This window comes from Hyperoodon ampullatus, assembly GCF_949752795.1.
Source record: "Hyperoodon ampullatus genome assembly, chromosome: 20".
Lineage (NCBI taxonomy): Eukaryota > Metazoa > Chordata > Mammalia > Artiodactyla > Ziphiidae > Hyperoodon > Hyperoodon ampullatus.
In genome coordinates this window covers 16,481,355-16,503,439 of record NC_136933.1, presented here as the reverse complement: position 1 = coordinate 16,503,439, position 22,085 = coordinate 16,481,355, and the positions used below count along the sequence as shown (strand labels likewise).

The window sequence follows — 22,085 nt, the reverse complement described above, 5'->3', positions numbered from 1 at the left end:
TCTGATGAACAGAACTCATGGCTGCCACATGTTCCTAGTTGAATTGAGGCAGTTAAATTCGCTAATGCTCCTAAAGTTGGTGCGATGATTTAAAAAAAAAAAAAAAAGCAAAACCCTCAGGGATCGAGGTATTTGGAATTAGGGATGCCAGATTGCCTCTCCAAAACACCTCCTCTTGGCCTGTTGCTAACAAAATTGATGACGGTGTTTATAAAAAATCACATCCAACTGGGACACAGATTTGGTGAGGTGTGCTGGGGAATACTGCAGTGAAAATTCAGAAAAAAATGTGAACAGCTCTGCTACTTTAGACCATAATACCTTATACCTACACTGAAGCTAAATCCCTTAAAAAGAAATGAAAGAGAAATAGCACTCAGGCTTGGAATATTTGGGGGAAAAAAAGGGAGGAGGACGTAAGGGTGTGACCCTGTTTAAAGAGCATGACTCAATAAGATTTCTGGGATTAATTACAAAGCAACAGATTCAAACAGAATAGTTGGGAAGCTAACATGACCAAACCTGGTTAACAGAGATTAATCATTGCTTAGCCACTAAAAAAAAAATAAGGCTCACAAATGTGTACCAAAATGAATCTTTTGGCTCAGGCAGTAGGGTCTTCTGCTGAGCACTGCTATTAATGCTCTTCTTAGGGGTAGGACTCAGGATCTGAATGAGGGAAGTTCTCCCAGTGGGAAGAAACTTAGCAGCAAGATTGACTACCCAAGATTCACACCATAGTTTCAAGAAATGTCTGCTCAGTTACCAAACTGCATTCCAGATGAAATAGAGAGCAAGGGTTTTCTTTTTTTTTTAAGATTTCATAAAAACTGAGAGAGATGTATTTGCCAATGTTAGGTAGATTTGGGATGGACAAGAACACTTAAAGAAAAAAAAAGCAATGCATTATCTAGTACATTAAGAAATCAATCGATTTGGCTACAAAAAATAGAGATATCAAAAGATAAATGAAACAAAAGACAAATGGGGTGTGTGGGATTTAAGCAGTGTATTATATATAACAGAGTCTGTGTCTTTGATGTATGAAAAAATTTTACAGTTCAATGAAAAGTCATGAATATCCCAATAGACAAAATAGGCAGAGGAGGCAGAATAGTTGAATTTAAAATTTCTAAAGTCATTTCAAAAGTCAATAAATACAAGACCTTTTGCCTGGATATAGCTATTCTTTTTCATTCTACTTGCTTGATCCCCTTGCTCTGTTTGGTTTCTGACTGTTGGATTGCCCAGGGACCTCATCCTTTTTGGCCTGTTTCTTTATCAACAGGTGCTCCCTAGGTGACCTCACCCAATTCTAAGCCTTTATAGCCCACATGCCAATGAATCAATATCTGATCTCTACCCACCAACTCCAGTTATTTATATCCAACTGCTGATTTTAAATCCCCACAATAATATCCAAAGGGTACATTCACTAAACTTAACAAGGTCAAACAGAACCCTGGGTTTCTCTCCCAATTCCATAAATCTAATCTTCCCTTAGTTGTCTTCATGTTAGTGTATTTCACCACCATCCATCTCACTTGTCCAACTCAAAATTTATTTATCACCAAGAATCTACTCTCTCCTTATATCTGTGAGAAAAAAAATAGAACACTTTATGTAGAACTGGGCAGAAAGGACACAAAGAACAATCCACAAGATAAGAAACACACAGGTAGCTAATCAACATGAAAAAAATCCTCAAGGTCACTAAAATAAGATAAATGCAAATTAAAAATGATTCTCCATGATCCAATAGCTGAGCTTCTGAAGAGCACAAAATCAGCTCAACAGAAGTCAATAAGCACCTGAATGTGGCTTTCAGAGAGCACATGGCATCTACCTAACAAAGTGCCTATCTCAAAGCTGTGGGGAAGGTCTGCTAAAATTTTCCCAGAAGAAATGGAGAGTCATTGCCCTTGACTGTTGTAACAGCAAATGTTGTTCCTTTAGAGATTCCCATTCTTACAAAGATTTGGTTTTGCCTTTTTGTTTTTCCATTAGCTTTTTCTGTAATTATATGAAATGCAAAAATCTCCATTTGTTGTGACTTTGAAGAAGCATGCATAAGCATGTCCGAGCTAAGAACAGTTAAGTTTCGTAAACTAACAACAGCCTGTTGTTTAGACAGATGAAGGATAGTGTAATGAGGAATATGGATCATGTGGTTAAAATACAAAGAAAAACTTGGCAAGGACAGGCTTTGGTATTTGACTTCTCACTGTGCACTAGCAACTCATAATTGTTATCAGATTCTGTTTTATGTTGAGTGGATATGGTCCAGAACTGTGAAAAATATCTTCTCTTATAGGAATGTGAGGGCAATATGACTCCCGTCTGTCACCTGGTCAACTGCCCTGGGGTGATCTAGCTTGTTAGCCAGGGGACCCTCTTCTTTCTCACTTATCTCAAAACTATGTGCTTGGTCACAGAATAAAAGAGTTTCCCTAAATGTGGAGCAAAAGAGTAGCCATGACCTCTCCCAGCCCCCATACTTCTCCTAGTCTAATAAATATCACTTAACCATGAATCCCATGTCTGTATCTTTAGTCTTGTGAAAACAGCTGCTGAGATAGTAAAGTAGCCATAATTTCTGAATCATTTTATATTGAGCCAAAAGTTCAAGGTAAATGGTACCAAGATTTTTATTTGAACTTTTGTTTAATACTCTTTCTGTCATTTTTATGGAATACACTTTAATGTTATTGCTTTATTATCTGGTAAAATTGGGGGTTTTAAATATGCTATACCCCCAGGCTGTATTTTTCTATAGTGGAGTGAATTTATATTTAATGATCTTATGTTGGATGAACATGGTGATTGTAATTTTCTACTGCCTCCAAAATTTTTAACTTTGTTCTCCTTCCTGGCTCTTTTTTTTTTTTTTTTTTTTTTTGCGGTACGCGGGCCTCTCACTGTTGTGGCCTCTCCCGTTGCGGAGCACAGGCTCCGGACGTGCAGGCTCAGCGGCCATGGCTCACAGGCCCAGCTGCTCCACGGAATGTGGGATCTTCCCAGACCGGGGCACGAACCCGTGTCCCCTGCATCGGCAGGCGAATTTTTAACCACTGCGCCACTAGGGAAGCCCTCCTTCCTGGCTCTTAACTGCTGTGGAGTAAATATATTCACCTAGTTGTCACACACCAAACTCAATATAATGATTTCCTCCTCATTCTGCCAGGCCTCTCTTTCCTGGATTCTCTCTCTCAGGTAACCCACACTGTAGCTTAAGGTAAATATCATGCTTGATACCATATTCTCTCTTTTAATCAATTTGTCACCAAGGTTTATCTGTTTTATTATCTCCAATCTTTTTTTCCATTTTTAATCTGTTTGCTCTGCCATTACCTAGTTTCAGACCCTCAAAACTCATCAGTTGGGTTAGGACAATGGAATCTTTGCAAAATGTGCTTGTAATTGGAAAAACTGGAATTTGAACCAAAGACTTTTAAAACCTAGGCTTTAATACCTATTGAAAAGTGAAGTAGGACTTATAAAATAAAAGTCAAGGATCTGGGATTTTAGTCTATACACCATGGAAGTAATGTTACCAAAGTGTTTTTAAGAGATTAATTTGGAGTTATTATTTAGGGTCTATTAGTATAAAAGCCTACTGCCATCTGACAAAGAATGAGAAAATTATTATAGTAATTGGAGCATGACATGATAAGGATCTAGCAACAGTAGTTTTGGAGGGGAGATTTAAGGAAAAAGATGAATAAGAGAGTAAAGTGACAGAAACTTGAAGGATTGGTTAGCACATTGTTTCAGTTTTCTAATTGTTCTATTCAAATATCAACATATAATAAAAGACTTCATTTTTACTTCCCAGATAAATACACCTACTGGTTAAAGACTCAGCATTGTAGTTGAGAACATTGCCCAATTTCAAATATAAATTAAATGTCACATTACCCACTGAAAACTCTATTTGCGATGCTCAAAGGTTTAGTTTTATGTTTGAAAAGCACACCAACGCTTTCGACTCTATAAAGCTCTTCAAACAAAAGGAGAATCATACATGTCTCTTCCACATTTATCATTTTGTTCAGCAGAGTTTTGTTTGGAAAATGTCTGTGATATCCAAAAACAAAGTTCCAGATGGAGGAGGTGAAAACAGACATATGTTCCAGCTGTTTTTAATCTCTCTTTTTTTTTGGCTGCAGTAAAAATGAAAGCACACCCTTTAAAAGACAGAACAGTCACTCTCTTCGAATATGAGGAGTTCATATAAGTGGTCACTCACAAAATTGTGTGTCTTCTAATAAGAGTTGCATCTGTGTGTATACATGCTTGTGGCATATATGTGCATGCATCTGTGGGTGTGCACGCATGGGTAACCGTGTGTTTAAAGAATTTCCCCAAGTAGATCTTGTTCTATAGGTGAAATGGTTACCTGTTTGTACTCCCAAGTCACTGCTAGATATTCATTACATAAATCCAAAGTTTAAAATATTCCTTATTCCTTATTATTATATTGAGGTAGCGAAGTAGGTGGATCTTACTTCCAGTTAGCTGTGGCAGATTTCTGGTACTTTTAGAGAGATCAAAACCAGGTAAGCACACTTCTAATGGAATGCCACCTTAACAAGTCTCACTTGATCACTATCTACAGGCACCTCAAACTCAGTATATCCCTGTGTGATGGAACTGTTCTGTATCTCAACTGTATCAGTGCCAACATCCTGTTGTGATATTGTGCTACAGATTTGCAAGATGTTACCATAGAGAGAAACTGCGTAAATGGTATATGGGACCTCTTTGTATTATTTCTTAGAACTGTATGTCACTCTACAGTGATCTCAAAATAATAAGTTAATTGTTAAAAACTCAATTCAATCATTATGCTTTCCCCCAAGAGAACAAACTTCTTTTAAGTTTAATATCTGCTGACAATACCAGCATGTACCTGATGGGAACTTAACTGTCACCTTTTGCTCTTCCCTAACGCGCCCTCTCCCCACAATTTGATGAGTCATCAAGTCCTGCTGATTTACTTCCTATTTCTAGAAAACATCTATCTCTTTCTCTTTTCCTCTTTTCCACTGCTGATGCCATCTTTCAGAGTCTTATTATATCTCCTTGATTAACAAAACAGCCTCCAAATTGGTCTTCCTGCCTTATCATCTCAAAACAGTAGTTCTAAATGCAGCTGTATATTATACTCTCTTAGGAAGCTTTTTGAAAATACTGCCAGATCTCCACCCCACAACTCTTAAATAAGAATATATAGAAGGAGGGCCTGGCCACTGATACATTTTGAAAGCTTCTCAGATAATTCTAGTGTGCAGCCATGGTTGAAAATTATTACCTTGAGCATCTCTCTTTATTTAAGATTCTAGAATAAGTTAACTAAGATGAAATTCTGGTCATTTCATTCTTCTGCTTTACTGCCCTCTCTGTTATAGTTTGAGTTGTTTTCCTCTCAAAATGTATATGTTGAAGTCCTAACTCACATTACTCAGAATGTGACTTTATTTGCAGATAGGGTCTTTAAAGAGGTGATCAGGTTAAAATGAGGTAATTGGGGTGGGCCCTAATCCAAAATGACTGGTGTCTTTCTAAAAATGGGATTTGGGACAGAGATATGCACACAGGGAGAATGCAATGTGAGCATGAAGGCAAAGATTGGGGTGATGTTTCTATAAGCCAAGAAACATCAAAAATTGTCACAAAACCACCAGAAACTAGGCAAGAGGCATAGAACAGATTCTCCCTCACAGCCTTACTTCCTTGTTCCCCTAAAGAATCAATATGTTGCTAAATAATTAAAAACTTTATCAGTGTGGCCAATACTGTGAAATGAAAATATTAATTATCACATTTATGGTGTTGTCTTGAAGAGAGTGGCTGCAGAAATGTTTCTTTTATTTTTTTTCTCAGCATTACTTCATTGTAAGAGAAAATCTCTCTGGGGCACACATTGCTACCTCCTGACTTTTGGAAAAGCTGTTGACCTAGAGCTCTGTGTGATTACTTCCACAGGCTATAGTAATAGTCTCTCATATGAGAGATGAAGTTATTCTCCAGGGAGAGTGGATGGGATGTTTTTTCCAAAACTTCCTCTCTCAGGGACCCTATAAGACTATACCTTGGTCCATTTGTTCTTCGCACACACACACACACACACACACACACAACTTTTTATTTTATTTTTTAATGCATTAAAATTTTTTTCTAGGTAACTTGACATGTGTACTTTAAATTGCATGAAATACAATAAATCTCTTTTTAGATAGGAAGATAAAACTGAAAAAAAACATAAGAAGATGAGGAAGAGGATGGGGGCCTTTAAAAAAAAGTGGGGGGTGGGCATATCCCTGCACTTAGTACAAGGCCCTGCAACCCTGGTGAAATTCCTGAAAAGTATTTGGTACTTTGAGAGCCCCAGCATCTCTAACACTGTCAAGAAGTAGCAGTCGACACTCTCTGAACTCACAATGTTAAACAAGCCCAGTATCTTTTAGGACTTTTAGGGATCTGGAGGCAAACATATACCTCATTTACAAGTTTTACTTAAGCCTTTTTATGCTGTCATTCACAATTTATCACATCTTGAATTGGGGCTCCCCTACAACAAAGGACTCTAGAATGTCTGAATGGTAATACAACAGTCTCTCCCATTAGTGTTCCCTTTCTCTGCCCCCAGAGAATCATTCACTGTAGAAGCTACAGCAACCTCCTCTCATACCTCCTGAAACCTCTGGACCACCCATGATGATCATAAGTTACCCATGCAGACAAGCCTCTCAGGCTGATAGAGCATTGAGCAACAATCGTATTTTGCTTAAGGAAGCTCACGGCATACAGTTGTTCCCAAGACACAACAGCAGATTTTATCTGATGAACACACTGGAGCCAAGACATGAGTCTTTGAGAATGGCATCGGAGAGGGGCAGCCATAGCAGTTCCTGACTGGTACATTTCCAACTCGGTGTCATATGATCACATAAAGGAAAAAGAAAGAGAAAAAACATAAACAGTTTCCTCCTGGTCTGCCGGAGCCCACGAGCCCCATCGCCCGACTTCGCCACTGGCCAGAGGTGAGGAGTGAGGGACAGGTGAGGAAGCTGAGACAGGGTGCATGGTGCTCTCCAGAAGCTTGGATGAGGGGGAGAGAAGAGAAGGCAGCATTCACAGGGGGCGCCTTCAAGATGGTGGAGAAGTAAGATTTGGAGATCACCTTCCTCCCCACAAATACATCAAAACTACATCTACATGTGGAACAACTCCTACAGAACACCTACTGAACACTGGCAGAAGACCTCAGACTTCCCAAAAGGCAAGAAACTCCCTACGTACCTGGCTAAGTGGCTGACAGGGTCTTGGTTCTCCGGCTGGGTGTCAGGCCTGAGCCTCTAAGGTGGGAGAGCCGAGTTCAGGACACTGGCCCACCAGAGACCTCCCAGCCCCACATAATATCAATCAGCAAAGCTCTCCCAGAGTTCTCCATCTCAACTCTAAGAACCAGCTCTACTCGATGACCAGCAAGCTACAGTGCTGAACACCCCATGCCAAACAACTAGCAAGACAGGAACACAACCCCACCCATTAGCAGAGAGACTGCCTAAAATCATAATGAGTTCACAGACACCCCAAAACACACCACCAGATGTGGACCTGTCAACCAGAAAGACAAGATCCAGCCTCATCCACCAGAACACAGGCATCAGTCCCCCCAACCAGGAAGCCTACACAACCCACTGAACCAACCTTACCCACTGGGGGCAGACACCAAAAACAACAGGAACTACAAACCTGCAGCCTGCAAAAAGGAGACCCCAAACACAGTAAGCTAAGCAAAATGAGAAGTCAGAGAAAAACACACAGCAGATGAAGGAGCAAGGTAAAAACCCACCAGACTAAACAAATGAAGAGGAAATAGGCAGTCTACCTGCAAAAGAATTCAGGGTAATGATAGTAAAGATGATCCAAAATCTTGGAAATAGAATGGAGAAAATACAAGAAATGTTTAACAAGGACACAGAAGAACTAAAGAGCAAACAAACAGCGATGAACAACACAGTAAATGAAATTAAAAATTCTCTACAACAAATCAACAGCAGAATAACTGAGGCAAAAGAACGGATAAGTGACCTGGAAGATAAAACAGTGGAAATAACTACTACAGAGCAGAATAAAGAAAAAAGAATGAAAAGAATTGAGGACAGTCTCAGAGACCTCTGTGACAACATAAAAACGCAACAACATTTGAATTATAGGGGTCCCAGAAGAAGAAGAGAAAAAAAAGGGACTAAGAAAATATTTGTATAGTCGAAAACTTCCCTAATATGGGAAAGGAAATAGTCAATCACATCCAGGAAGTTCAGAGAAGCCCATATAGGATAATTCCAAGGAGAAACACACCAAGACACATATTAATCAAACAATCAAAAATTAAATACAAAGAAAAAATATTAAAAGCAGCAAGGGAAAAGCAACAATTAACATACAAGGGAATCCCCATAAGGTTAACAGCTGATCTTTCAGCAGAAACTCTGCAGCCAGAAAGGAGTGGCAGGACATATTTAAAGTGATGAAAGGGAAAAACCTACAACCAATATTACTCTACCCAGCAAGGATCTCATTCAGATTCGACAGAGAAATTAAAACCTTTACAGACAAGCAAAAGCTAAGAGAAATCAGCACGAGCACACCAGCTCTACAACAAATGCTAAAGGAACTTCTCTAGGCAGGAAACACAAGAAAAGGAAAGGACTTACAATAACAAACCCAAAACAATTAAGAAAATGGTAATAGGAACATACATATCAATAATTACCTTACATGTAAATGAATTAAAAGCTCCCACCAAAAGACACAGACTGGCTGAATGGATACAAAAGCAAGACCTGTATATATGCTGTCTACAAGAGACCCACTTCAGACCTAGGGACACGTACAGACTGAAAGTGAGGGGAGGTAAAAAGATAGTCCATGCAAATGGAAATCAAAAGAAAACTGGAGTAGCAATTCTCATATCAGACAAAATAGACTTTAAAATAAAGACTATTACAAGAGACAAAGACGGACACTACATAATGATCAACGGATCAATCCAAGAAGAAGATATAACAATTGTAAGTATTTATGCACCCAACATAGGAGCACCTCAATACATAAGGCAAATGTTAACAGCCATAAAAGGGGAAATGGACAGTAACACAATCATAGTAGGGGACTTTAATACCCACTTTCACCAATGGACAGATCATCTAAAATGAAAATAAATAAGGAAACACAAGCTTTAAATGATACATTAAACAAGATGGATTTAATTGATGTTTATAGGACATTCCATCCAAAAACAGCAGATTACACTTTCTTCTCAAGTGCTCATGGAACATTCTCCAGGATAGATCATATCCTGGGTCACAAATCAAGCCTTGGTAAATTTAACGAAATTGAAATCATATCAAGTATCTTTTCTGACCACAACGCTATGAGACTAAATATCAATTACAGGAAAAACTCTGTAAAACATACAAACACATGGAGGCTAAACAATACACTATTAAATAACCAAGAGGTCACTGAAGAAATCAAAGAGGAAATCAAAATATATCTAGAAACAAAAGACAATGAAAACATGATGACCGAAAACCTATGGGAGGCAGCAAAAGCAGTTCTAAGAGGGAAGTTTATAGCAATACAATCCTACCTCAAGAAACAAGAAACATGTCAAATAAAAAACCTAACTTTACACCCAAAGCAATTAGAGAAAGAAGAACAAAAAAACCCCAAAGGTGGTAGAAGGAAAGAAATCATAAAGATCAGATCAGAAGTAAATGAAAAGAAAATGAAGAAAAAAATAGCAAAGATCAATAAAACTGAAAGCTGGTTCTTTGAGAAGATAAAATAATTGATAAACCATTAGCCAGACTCATCAAGAAAAAAAAGGGAGAAGACTCAAATCAATAGAATTAGAAATGAAAAAGGAGAAGTAACAAATGACACTGCAGAAATACACAGGATCATAAGAGATTACTACAAGCAACTATATGCCAATAAAATGGATAATCTGGAAGAAATGGACAAATTCTTAGAAAAGAACAACCTTCGAGACTGAACCAGGAGGAAACAGAAAATATAAACAGACCAGTCACAAGCACTGAAATGTAAACTGTGATTAAAAACCTTCCAACACAGCAGCACAGAAATCTCTTGCATTCCTATACACTAATGATAAAAATCTGAAAGAGAAATTAAGGAAACACTCCCATTTATCACTGCAACAAAAAGAATAAAATACCTAGGAATAAACTTACCTAAGGAGACAAAAGACCTGTATGCAGAAAAGTATAAAACACGGATGAAAGAAATGAAAGATGATACAAACAGGTGGAGAGATATACCATGTTGTTGGATTGGAAGAATCAACATCGTGAAAATGACTATACTACCCAAAGCAATCTACAGATTCAATGCAATCCCTATCAAACTACCAATGGCATTTTTCACAGAACTAGAACAAAAAATTTCACAAGTTGTATGGAAACACAAAAGACCCTGAATAGCCAAAGCAATCTTGAAAAAGAAAAATGGAGTGGGAGGAATCAGGCTCCCAGACTTCAGACTATACTACAAAGCTACAGTAATCAAGACAGTATGGTACTGGCACAAAAACAGAAATATAGATCAACGGAACAGGATAGAAAGCCCAGAGATAAACCCACATACATATGGTCACCTTATCTTTGATAAAGGAGGCAAGAATATACAGTGGAGAAAAGACAGCCTCTTCAATAAGTGGTGCCGGGAAAACTGTACAGCTACATGTAAAAGAATGAAATTAGAACACTCCCTAACACTGTATACAAAAGTATCCTCAAAATAGATTCAAGACCTAAATGTCAGGCCAGACACTATCAAACTCTTAGAGGAAAACATAGGCAGAACACTCTATGGCATAAATCACAGCAAGATCCTTTTTGACCCACCTCCTAGAGAAATGGAAATAAAAACAAAAATAAACAAATGGAACCTAATGAAACTTCAAAGCTTTTGCACAGCAAAGGAAACCATAAAGAAGAAGAAAAGACAACCCTCAGAATGGGAGAAAATATTTGCAAATGAAGCAACTGACAAAGGATTAATCTCCAAAATTTACAAGCAGCTCATGCAGCTCAATATCAAAAAAACAAACAACCCAATCCAAAAATGGGCAGAAGACCTAAACAGACATTTCTCCAAAGAAGATGTACAGATTGCCAACAAACACATGAAAGGATGCTCAACATCACTAATCATTAGAGAAATGCAAATCAAAATTACAATGAGGTATCACCTCACACTGGTCAGAATGGCCATCATCAAAAAATCTACAAACAATAAATGCTGGAGAGGGTGCGGAGAAAAGGGAACCCTCTTGCACTGTTGGTGGGAATGTAAATTGATACAGCCACTATGGAGAACAGTATGGATGTTCCTTAAAAAACTAAAAATAGAACTATCATACAACTCAGCCATCTCACTACTGGGCATATACCCTGAGAAAACCATAACTCAAAAATAGTCATGTACCACAATGTTCACTACAGCTCTATTTACAATAGCCAGGGCATGGGAGCAATGTAAGTGTCCATCAACAGATGAATGGATAAAGAAGATGTGGCACATATATACAATGGAATATTACTCAGCCATAAAAAGAAACGAAATTGAGTTATTTGTGGTGACGTGGATGGACATAGAGTCTGTCATACAGAGTGAAGTAAGTAAGAAAGAGAGAAACAATTACCGTATACTAACACATATATACGGAATTAAAAAAAAAAAAAGGTCTGAAGAACCTAGGGGCAGGACAGGAATAAAGACGCAGACATAGAAAATGGACTTGAGGACACAGGGTGGGGAAAGGGTAAGCTGGGACAAAGTGAGAGAGTGGCATGGATATATATACACGACCAAACGTAAAATAGATAGTTAGTGGGTAGCAGCCACATAGCACAGGGAGATCAGCTCAGTCCTTTGTGCCCACCTAGAGGGGTGGGATAGGGAGGGTGGGAGGGAGACGCAAGAGGGAGGGGATATGGGGATGTATGTATACGTATAGCTGATTCACTTTCTTATACAGGAGAAACTAACACATCATTGTAAAACAATTATACTCCAATAAAGATGTTAAAAAAAATAAATAAATCTTCCAAAAAAAAAGTTGCCCATGGATTTCTGGTGTGAGAAACTGCTCTCCTCAGCCGCACGGCCACTGGGGACTGCATACTGAGTGCCCTGGAAACAGAGATTCTCACAGGCCCTGAGCCTGTGCAGCTCCATACCTTTCCATGGATCAGGGAGGCAGCCTTCTATAAGCTCAGATCAGCCATCAAGGCCTCCTTGCTAAGCAGAAGTGTTACCTACAGGATAGAGCTAAGTCTGGGTCCTCTGGTGTATCCCACCCGCAGGAAAGGGTGGCCTCTTCTGTCTTCAGTCCCTTGCCAGTTGACTAGGTGGCAGAAGAGGTCACTCCTCTCTGGAACCCTTGGCTATTTGGGGAGCCCCTTGGGATCAAATGAGTGAACAGCAATGGGAGTTTGTACACTTTATGGACAGCATCAAAACCGCACATCATGGAGCTTTCTGGAGATCTGCTGCTTTTCATTCCTTAATCCAGACATCCTTGATAAAGGATGGGATCCAAGCACCTTCGAAACTAACTGAACCTCAGGCAGTCATCTTACCCTGGCCAATAACTGGCTCCATTGGTGCGTGTTTACAGACTCTCAGGCCATTGCCAATGGTCTAGCCACCTGGTTCCACCAATGGTAACCACAACAATTATTTATCCAAGGCTTCCATCCTTGGGGAAAATAACTCTGGGAGTCTCTTTCCTGACAGATACCCAAAATATAAATCAATGTGTCATATTAAAGCCACAATACGGGCCTCACTTTATCTACTTTGGCATTCCAGATGTTGTTAAGGGTGACCATTTCACTTCTAAAAATATTCAATGCTGGGCTCTTGAACAAGGTGTTCAGTGGAACTTTCCCCATCCTTGTCAGTCTCAGGCTACAAGCCTCACAGAGCTCCCTTATGGCATACTCAAGCAAGATAACATTTAATTAAATGAAATGTGATGTTTTTATCATCAAACATCAGGGATGACCTGTAATAAAGAGTCTGATTCCATTTTTGATGTTGGACAGTCAGAAACTTCCAAGGCCCATCCTCCTGCTCCACCTTTGGACTAGCTGAATAAGAAAGCCCAGGTGTCCCTCTGGTACTGGCAGGAAGTTCACACCATGTAAGCCCAGCCCACAGATGGGAATCCTTACCTCAGCCCCCCTCCCTAATCATAATAAAGGGCAAACCAGTCCTCTTTCCTCTCTTTCTAGCCATTTTTAGATCAGCTTGGGAGCTTGCCCTGTGCCCCCTAGAAGCTCTCATTACATGAGTAACAGACTTTTTCATACCTTCTCAGGCTTTGTGTGGGGTCATCAATCTTGACATCCAAAGCAAATTTTGGGTGGAATGACCACAACATACTTTCTCCTAAACCTCTGTTAATACCTCAACAGTGGGCTCATCAAAACTAGGCTTTAGAATTATTTGAGCCACCCTGATAGAATTTTGCAATTTCCACTGTAATTTGAGTCTACTGAAAATTGGAAAATTTTGAAATTCTCTACTGCAAAGGGTATTATCAACTGAGAATTCAGCTATCTTTTCTTTTTATGTTTCACAGTTAACTATTTGTGTATGTACTTTTCATTTGTCAAGTCCAGAAAAAATTGGGGGAGAGCCCACACTCATGTAGAGCCACAATTCTTATTTCTTTGCAGCCTGTTTAGCTATGTTGCTACAGAAAAAACTAAGTTACTATATTAGGCTTCATCATGAAATAAACTAACATGTTTAAAATTGGAGGTATTCAGAGCTGGGTGTCCCAAACATTCCTAAACAGTTCTGAGATTGGAATCTGAATGACTCAGATGTTCAGGACTGAATTTTCTTTCTCTCAGCCTGACACATCACTTAGTTCTGTTCCAAGGATTTCATTTTTCTAACACTCGTTAAATGCATAGATTTGTTTCTTAGCGCAGAAATTTTTTTGATAAAAAATCTAGATAAAAAACATAAACTAAATAGATGTGTATTTATATAATTTATATATTATAGTTATATAAATTGCATATTTGTATAATCCTGTACCAGGTTGCCAGATACAATTTTTTTTTTTTTGCCAGATACATTTTTAGTGCATTGGGGAAATAATGGTTTCTTAGCATCTGATATGATGGACTTTGCTTTCCAGCTATACTGGAATCTCTTGGGTGCAGCTATAAAGAGTCTGGAGAAAGGATATTCATTCCTTTTGAATTTGTTCAGAGACAATAAACACTATTTTCAAGTTCGAGCATCAAGAACTTGTACCTCTTTTCAAAATTGCAAAAAGTCATGAATTATCTTTAAAATTAACAATTCACATAAATGTTTTTTCTATCTGAAAATATGAATTCCAGAAAGATATTTTTATATTAATTCTTTTAAATGAGTACTGTATTAATTGGCTGCATAGGGAAAGCTATCTTATCAAAAAGTTTTCCACTAATTTGTCACTGAGAAAAAGTATGTATATACATGAAAAAAAAAGGGAATCCAAGCCACGGAGAGAGGAAAAATTACAGAAAACAGCTACACAAAGGCAAATCATTGACAGAAAAACGTATGCTAGAAGATTATTTTCTTCTTTTGATGCAAAAGACATATTAAATGTCATTATTTGTATGCACTTATTCTTTCATCCGTGAAACTTGTTGAGCACCATCCTGTGCCAGGCATTGTGCTAACCCCCGTGGATATCATGTAAGATGGTATCAACTCTATCCTCCAGTTGCTCACAATCAAGTAAGAAAGAAAAGATTATTAAGACACAAGTGTTATAATATGAATTTATATTTGTGACTTAGCATACAGACTACAGCCTTTAATTCTGATTAGTCAATGTTTCATGGTTATGGGCTGAGTCCAAAGAAGGTGAGGCTTTAGACTGGGTTAAAGAGTACATCAAACCACATGATCATCTCAACTGACGAAACACCCTTTAATGAAATAAGAACATTCAATAAACTAAGAATAGAAGGGAACTTCCTCAAAATGAAAAAGACCATTTATGGAAAACCCACAACTAACATACTCAATGGTGAAAGTCTGAAAGCTCTTCCCCTAAAATCAGGAACAAGACAAAATGCCCACGTCACCACTTCTATTCATTATAGTACTGGAAGTTAGAGCCAGGGCAATTAGGCAAGAAGAAAAAAACAGTATCCAAATCAAAAGCAAGAAGTAAAATTATCTCTGTTTGCAAATGACATAATCTTCTAGCTATAAAATCCTACAGAATCCATTTTTTAAAACTGTTAGTGCAAATCAATGAATTCAGCAGCAGTTTCAGGATACAAAATCAACAGGCAAAAATCAGTTGTATTTCTATGCACTAGCAATGAACATCCAAAAAGAAACTGGATTGGAAAAAATTCACTTACAATAGCAAACAATGGAGTAAAATACTTAGGAATAAATTCAATAAAAGAGGCACACAACTTGTATGCTGAAGACTATGAAACATTTTTTTCAAAATTAAAGAAGACCTAAACAAATTCTAAAAATCTCTTGTGCATGGACTGCAAGACTTAGTTGACTTAAGGGTGAACTATGACCCTTACTGGGGAAATTATTCAGCATTTTTTTTTTTTTTTTTTTTTTTTTGTGGTACGTGGGCCTCTCACTGTTGTGGTCTCTCCCATTGCAGAGCACAGGCTCCGGACGCGCAGGCTCAGTGGCCATGGCTCACGGGCCCAGCTGCTCCGCGGCATGTGGGATCTTCCCGGACCGGGGCACGAACCCGTATCCCCTGCATTGGCAGGCGGACTCTCAACCACTGCGCCACCAGGGAAGCCCTATTCAGCATTTTGATTATGAGAAATGTGAATATATTAAGATGGCAAAGATAAAGCAAGATGTAACGTGAATTTCAATAAAAAGTTACTGTGAAAATGGTAATGATTTTATTTCCCATTTTATTTAGGAATGACTAAGAGAAAATACACTAAATTTTATGGGAAAAAAAGAGTATCTTAATACATAAATGAAGGTCTAAAGGCAAAGAGTAATACTGACATGATACAAAGGTTATTTTTTGCTGATACAAAGGCTATTTTTTTTGCTGATTTTTACAAATTTTTGACTGTGATAGCTTAAATGTTAGACATAGAGAAAAATTACCTCTCCTGCTTTCCCTCCATAGCTAAACTTCAAGAAGTCTATACCCATATTCCTCATTTCCTTAGCTTACATTTATTCCACAATCTACTGTCAGTCAGCTCAATTTTTATGAATGAAGTTGCTGTTGTTAAGTCAAAGAAGCCAACACATGACTAAATCATCTCCTGCGACCTCTGTTGCATTGGCATGCTTAGACAACCCATCCTTCTTGAAATGTTCTCTTTCTTTGGTCTCTCTGACACGACTCTTTCCTGGTTTCCTTTATCCTTCTATGATGACTTCTTCTCAACCTCCTTTGCTGTCTTATTCTCCTCTACTCAGCCATTAATTGGTGGGTAGAAGTTCTCAGGAGTTGGCCATAGCCCTTCTCCTGTCATTCTCCTTTCTTCTAGAAGAGCTCACCACATCTATGACATATATGCCAGTGATCCCCACCCCCTCAAGACCTTTCCTCCAGATCGCAAGCACAAATAACCAAATGTTTCTCAACCTCTCAGTATGAATGTCTCAAATATTCCTCAAACTAACCATGTCCAAATAATCACCCTCTTAATCAAACATCATCCTCTTCCAATGTTCCTATCTTAATGAATTATCATTCATCCAAATGCACAAGTCAGAAACTTAGTAACATTCTTAACATTTACCTTTTATTAAACCCCCATGTCCATTTCTTCACCAAAGAATGTCAATTATTACCTCCTAAGTATTTCTTAGATCTCTATTTCTATCTGTACTGTCAAAACCCTAGTCCAAATTGCCAGCATCTCTCTCCTGGATTGTTATAAAAACTTTGTAACTATTCCAACTATAAAATGTTGCCCTCTAGAATCTGAAAAAATACTGGGTGGAAAGTCTTTAGTCCCCAAATCTGTGAAGGAAGCACAGTAAACTCTTAAGTTTCCAGAGTACCTGTAGAAATATTATCGAACGCAAGTCCGAGTGCCCAGCACACACTGCGGCCAAACAATACCAAAACGTCGGAGTTTGGAGCAGAGAAAGGTTTATTGCAGGGCCATGCAAGGAGACTGGTGGCTCATGCCTTAAAAACCCTGGACGCCTGGGAAGCTTTCAGCAAAGCCCTTTTATAGCCCTTTTATAGGGAGGGGCATGGTTAGTTGTTACAAACTTCTTGGTGTTAGATCCTTTGTTCTTGAGGCCAGGTCACGGTGTTCTTATAAACCTCCATCGAAACAAACGTTATTCTCTGTTCTGACAAGAAAGGGCAAGGTCCCAAGGCTCAACTTTCACCCTCTGAGGTCCAGACCCTGGCTTACAGGAGGGGGTCCCTGCACGGGCCAGTTACCCTGCCCAGGAGCTTTCATCCAGCACCCAGTCTGGGTCCTCCCGCCAGCGCCCAGGCCTGGGTGAGGGGGCAGACCTCAGCTGGCAGCGCCCTCAGGGCCAGGTGCCCAGACGCTGCCCAGCCATCATCAATGAGGGAGCCAGGCGGCCAGGACCCAGCCGGCCCTCAGGCTTTTCATTTAACCTGGAGAGAATCATTTGTATACAATTGACAGGAATACGTGTTGTAGCAAATGCCCATCAGGTGAATCCCCAGCTCACAGCAACTGCCCTTCTTTGAGAAGAGCCCAACCACAGAGGCGGACCTGAACTAATGACGTGCAATATCCGTGCAACTTAACCCTGGCCTCTGGCCACCTCCTAGGGGGAGACAACTGATCTAAGCTGCACCAACTTTTGAAACTTGAATGGAGAGACTGAAGCGGGTTGAAGCTGTTACCTCAACGGCAGTGTCCATATACTCCAGTTGCTGAGACCTCCACGGACTGCGACCCAGGGAGACCGCCCGCCGCCATTAGGTTGCAGACGCTGGGGTGGGGGAGGGGTTCGCTGCTGCTTCGCTGCTTCAAGGTCTGGGCCTGGCTAGCGGGCGGCTGCGGTGAGGGCTCTGGGGCTCTGCGGGGCCCGGCCCTCAGCCTGTCGCAGGCCCTGCAACCGCCTCTCACCTCTCACCACACTCTCTGCCGCTAGGACCACTGCGAGCTGACTGTTGGCTCAGGGTCTCGCGATATTACAGAAATGATGATAATTATTCAAATACACAACAAAACATTTACCCACATTACACATTATCATTAATAAACACCATCCCTTGTTTAGTTAAGAGTAAGAGGTTTGAAAATTGGCGGACAAAAAGGTGATGACAAGCACTATTTCCATTCTGCTACATCTCCTGCTTTATATCTGACCTTTCAAAACCAGAGTAATCAGTTTGACTTTTCTCCTTCAGTCTTTCCCAGATTATTCTGGGGTCATCGGAAAGCCTGGAAAGGCTCTGATGTGCTTCTCCAATAAGGGTAAGAAAGTCTTTCATATGAAGATGTTCATCTATTTTCTCTTGGAGTAGAAGTGACTCCAGTAAAGTCTTCTTCCGTTTCAGGAAGGCAGACTGGGCCAGTTCTGCTCTTTTCCTGTTACAGTTGGGACACCGAGAAGAAATATGTTGCTTAGCTGTTACCACCTCTTTGGGTGTTGTCCTCATGTTTTTAAAATAGATTCTGTTCAAAAGCTCATCGGGGACAGTACAGTTTAAGGGATCTACCTCTGGAGCCTCTGCATCCGATCCAAGCTGCAGCTTCTTATGTCTGCTGCTCTTTTTCCCCTTAGAGTTCGCACTATGATGGATTAGGTTTATCTTAACGGTGCAGAAAGACTGCAGGGCATTCAATTCTTCAAGGGATGCCTGAGTGATTTCTGTTTCAAGTTTAGTGTCTGGTTGGTACTGGCCAGAGTTCATTTCCTTGCCCTTGAGGTTGTTGATCCATTTTCTGCTCAACTTCTTTCCATTATTTTTGAAGTGTGAAAACTCAGATTGGTTGTCTCCATATTGCAAGCGTGGAGTCGGCGTTCCACTCTCGGATTTACTCCCAGAGGCATAGGACCAGGGCTGCAGTCCTCCAGAGGAACTGAATGAACTGGAACTCTGTACCTCATCAGTAAAGGACTCAAAGGTCTCCTTAGAAAAGTCTGCCATAGTCCCGATGTCTGTGTCAATTTTCCCTGCTTCTCTGAATCCTCGGGCTTCTAGGCGGATGCCCATCACATTGCGTCAGGCTCTGCTCCTTATCTGCTTTGCGGTGGTCAAGATTGCCTTACGAACTAGTCAGTCCTGAGCCCCTGGGGGATGGGTTTTGGAGCTGACCGTTCCGTAAGGAAACGCTTCCGGGCAACGCCTTCCCGCTGCCTTGGCAACCAGGGGCGGTCATGCGCAGTAGGTCGCTGAGGCGCCTCGCTCCTCCCTTCCCTGCCCTCCCCAGAGCAGACTCTGCCTGCATTGTTCCTGTTGGGTTGTCGGCGCCGCCCTCTCCGTTCGCTCTCCGGAGTCTTCTCTTTAGTGCTATTTTAGTACAAAATCTAATAATCCTCCAGAAAAAGTTGCAAACTCCCCTTCCCCAGGGGTCAAAAAATTGTACATGTGTGTGAGGGCAACAGGGAAAGGCGGCCTCTGACTAATCTGAGAATGCACGCCTCGCCTTCAAAAAAAAAAAAAAACACACACAAACAAAAAAACATCCGGCTGGCCAAAAAACACAAACAAACCGTATCTGCCAATCAGACAGCCAAGAGATCATCTAATCGTAAACCGCGTCTTAGGATAAAATTCGAAATTCTGAAACCACCCGGTAAGACTCCTGAATGGCACGGCTCCTACGTATTATTTCTCCAGCCTCATCTTGCACAGCTTTTTGTGCTGTAGCATTTTGGAACACTTTACAGTTTTCCCAGTCACAGTTCCTCAGGTCTTTGTTCAGGCAGTGCCTCTCTGAATGGCACTTCAACACTCCTCTTCCCTCTTCGTAAGGTTAATTACTGCTCCTCTTTCAAGTCCCATTTTTTCAGGAAGTGCTTCATACCCACCCCTGCCCCATCCCTGCCCCCAAACACTACAGCACGGCCTTTCTTTCCGGGTTTGCAACTGTGTTTTATGCATATTTGAGAATGCCTTCCAGATCGCCCCCAGATTAAAAACCCGGTGAAAGCAGAAATCCTGTCAGTGTTATCCAGCAGTCAGCAGGTACCTGATACATAGAAGGTGCTCGATAAATCTCTGCTGAGTAAATGTGTTGAATGGTTATGGAAACAGAAGTATTACCTTACACAGGTCCGCGCCTGGATCTTGTGGAATAAGTACTACAAGCTCAAGGAACTTTAGTCTTTTCCTCTTCCTGAACCCCCCAAATTAGGCTGCTACTCATAATACATCCTTTTACAACAGACTTTTTAAAAATATGGTAGAGTTTTATTAACTATTCTCAGAAATTATAAAATGTTAACTCTGAAGGTTGACTTTTTCTAGATCTTAATAAATATCTGAGTCTAGCTCTTAGTAAATATCTGAGATAATTTCAAGACAATGGGTTTCCTTGCTCATTTCCTTCTGTGAGTGTGTGGGGGGGTGGTAGTAGCGGTGGGGGGGGTGTTATTCGAGTCTAGCCAGATATATTTAATGTTATTCCCAAAGTGCTCACTTTGGCAAAGAGTCAAAAGTCCGAAATGTTCGAAAAGCATCTCTCAAATATGAGCCAGCTTCATATTGAAGAGATTCCAACTTCATTTATTCCACCCAAATCATATTTTATTCTATAATATTAATCTTTAAAAAGAGGTAATAGATAATTTGTGGTTAATTCCAATTAATTTCCAGTTCAAGGTTAAAGATTTTCATTTTTGTTTCAAAAGTATCCCTCATTCCCTGAAATATTTACACATTCATATTTACACACAATTCACTATAGCACACATTTTCCCCAAAACATTGAGCAAGGAAGCTGTGCTTTAAAGTATATTCATATCTAGTAATATGCTAAATATCTGGAGTAATCTGTCTTTTAAATTTTTTTAAATATACTGTTATAAATACCTCGATTTTATAAAAATAACTTTATCCTAGAAGCAAGTAAATTTGCTAAATTAACCAATTTCTTTGTAATAACTAGCTGGACCCAGTAAACTCTTCAACATTCTAATATGTGTATTATCTAAGGAAGTAAAATAGCTCAACAGTACTAATCATTATCAAAAATGACTCATGAAGACAGAAGTCAGTTTGATTTTAAACACAGAAACTATTACTCTTTGTATAAACCTATTCTCTTTACTCTTCAACTCTATCACAGAATAAAGCTTAAAGGTGACACTACTTAAAATCCACACTCTTGTTGTCAGTTTTCTATATGTGAAATATAAATAATATTTGCCTATTCTCTTCCTTGTATATGAGAATTGTCAGTGATATATATGTGAAAAGAAAATCTCAGAACATTCCTTAAGCAGTACTGGCAAAATATATATATATATACATATATATATTCCATATTACTTAGAAATCCTTAAGAGAATTGTGAACAAGTGTGTTGTCTTAAACTAATTTTTTTACTTTAGATGTTTCAAGTGAGAGAAAAAAACAAAAACCAGGAATATATAAAGGGGAAAAGGGAGTAGGGAATTTCAACTTTCCATCTTATCTAAAATCTTTTTACTATCCCAATGGATACAAGTCACTCCTACTCACTATACTGAAAGATTTTATCAAGCTTTGCAGGAAAAAAAAAAAAGTAGTATGTCATTTTAAACATTTTTTTTGTTTTTATCAGGAAAAGAAAGATCGAGGAATTAACAGGAAACATTTATAGCTGTCCCAGAAAATTCATAGAAATATTTCAGTATTTCAATAACTTTGTTATATAATCGCTTCTTTATTTAGCAAATATCTATGAAGTTCAGAATAGTGTTTTGCAAAACTGAAATTATCTAAAACTAAACTAAAACTAAAAAAAAAATTATAAAAAAGAATTATCCAATCAGCATCCAAATGTGCCAAGAACATGCTG

General features: G+C 39.3%; 1 protein-coding gene across 1 annotated transcript; it reads right to left on the bottom strand.

Annotated features, from left to right (window-relative positions):
• Positions 1-18,418: 18,418 nt before the first annotated feature.
• LOC307068692 (uncharacterized protein C8orf48) lies at positions 18,419-19,228 on the bottom strand (the record flags this gene model as incomplete). Its single annotated transcript, XM_079726696.1, has 1 exon — positions 18,419-19,228. The coding sequence occupies one exon, from the start codon at positions 19,226-19,228 to the stop codon at positions 18,419-18,421; it is 810 nt and encodes a 269-aa protein (XP_079582822.1).
• Between the last annotated feature and the right edge of the window lie 2,857 nt (positions 19,229-22,085).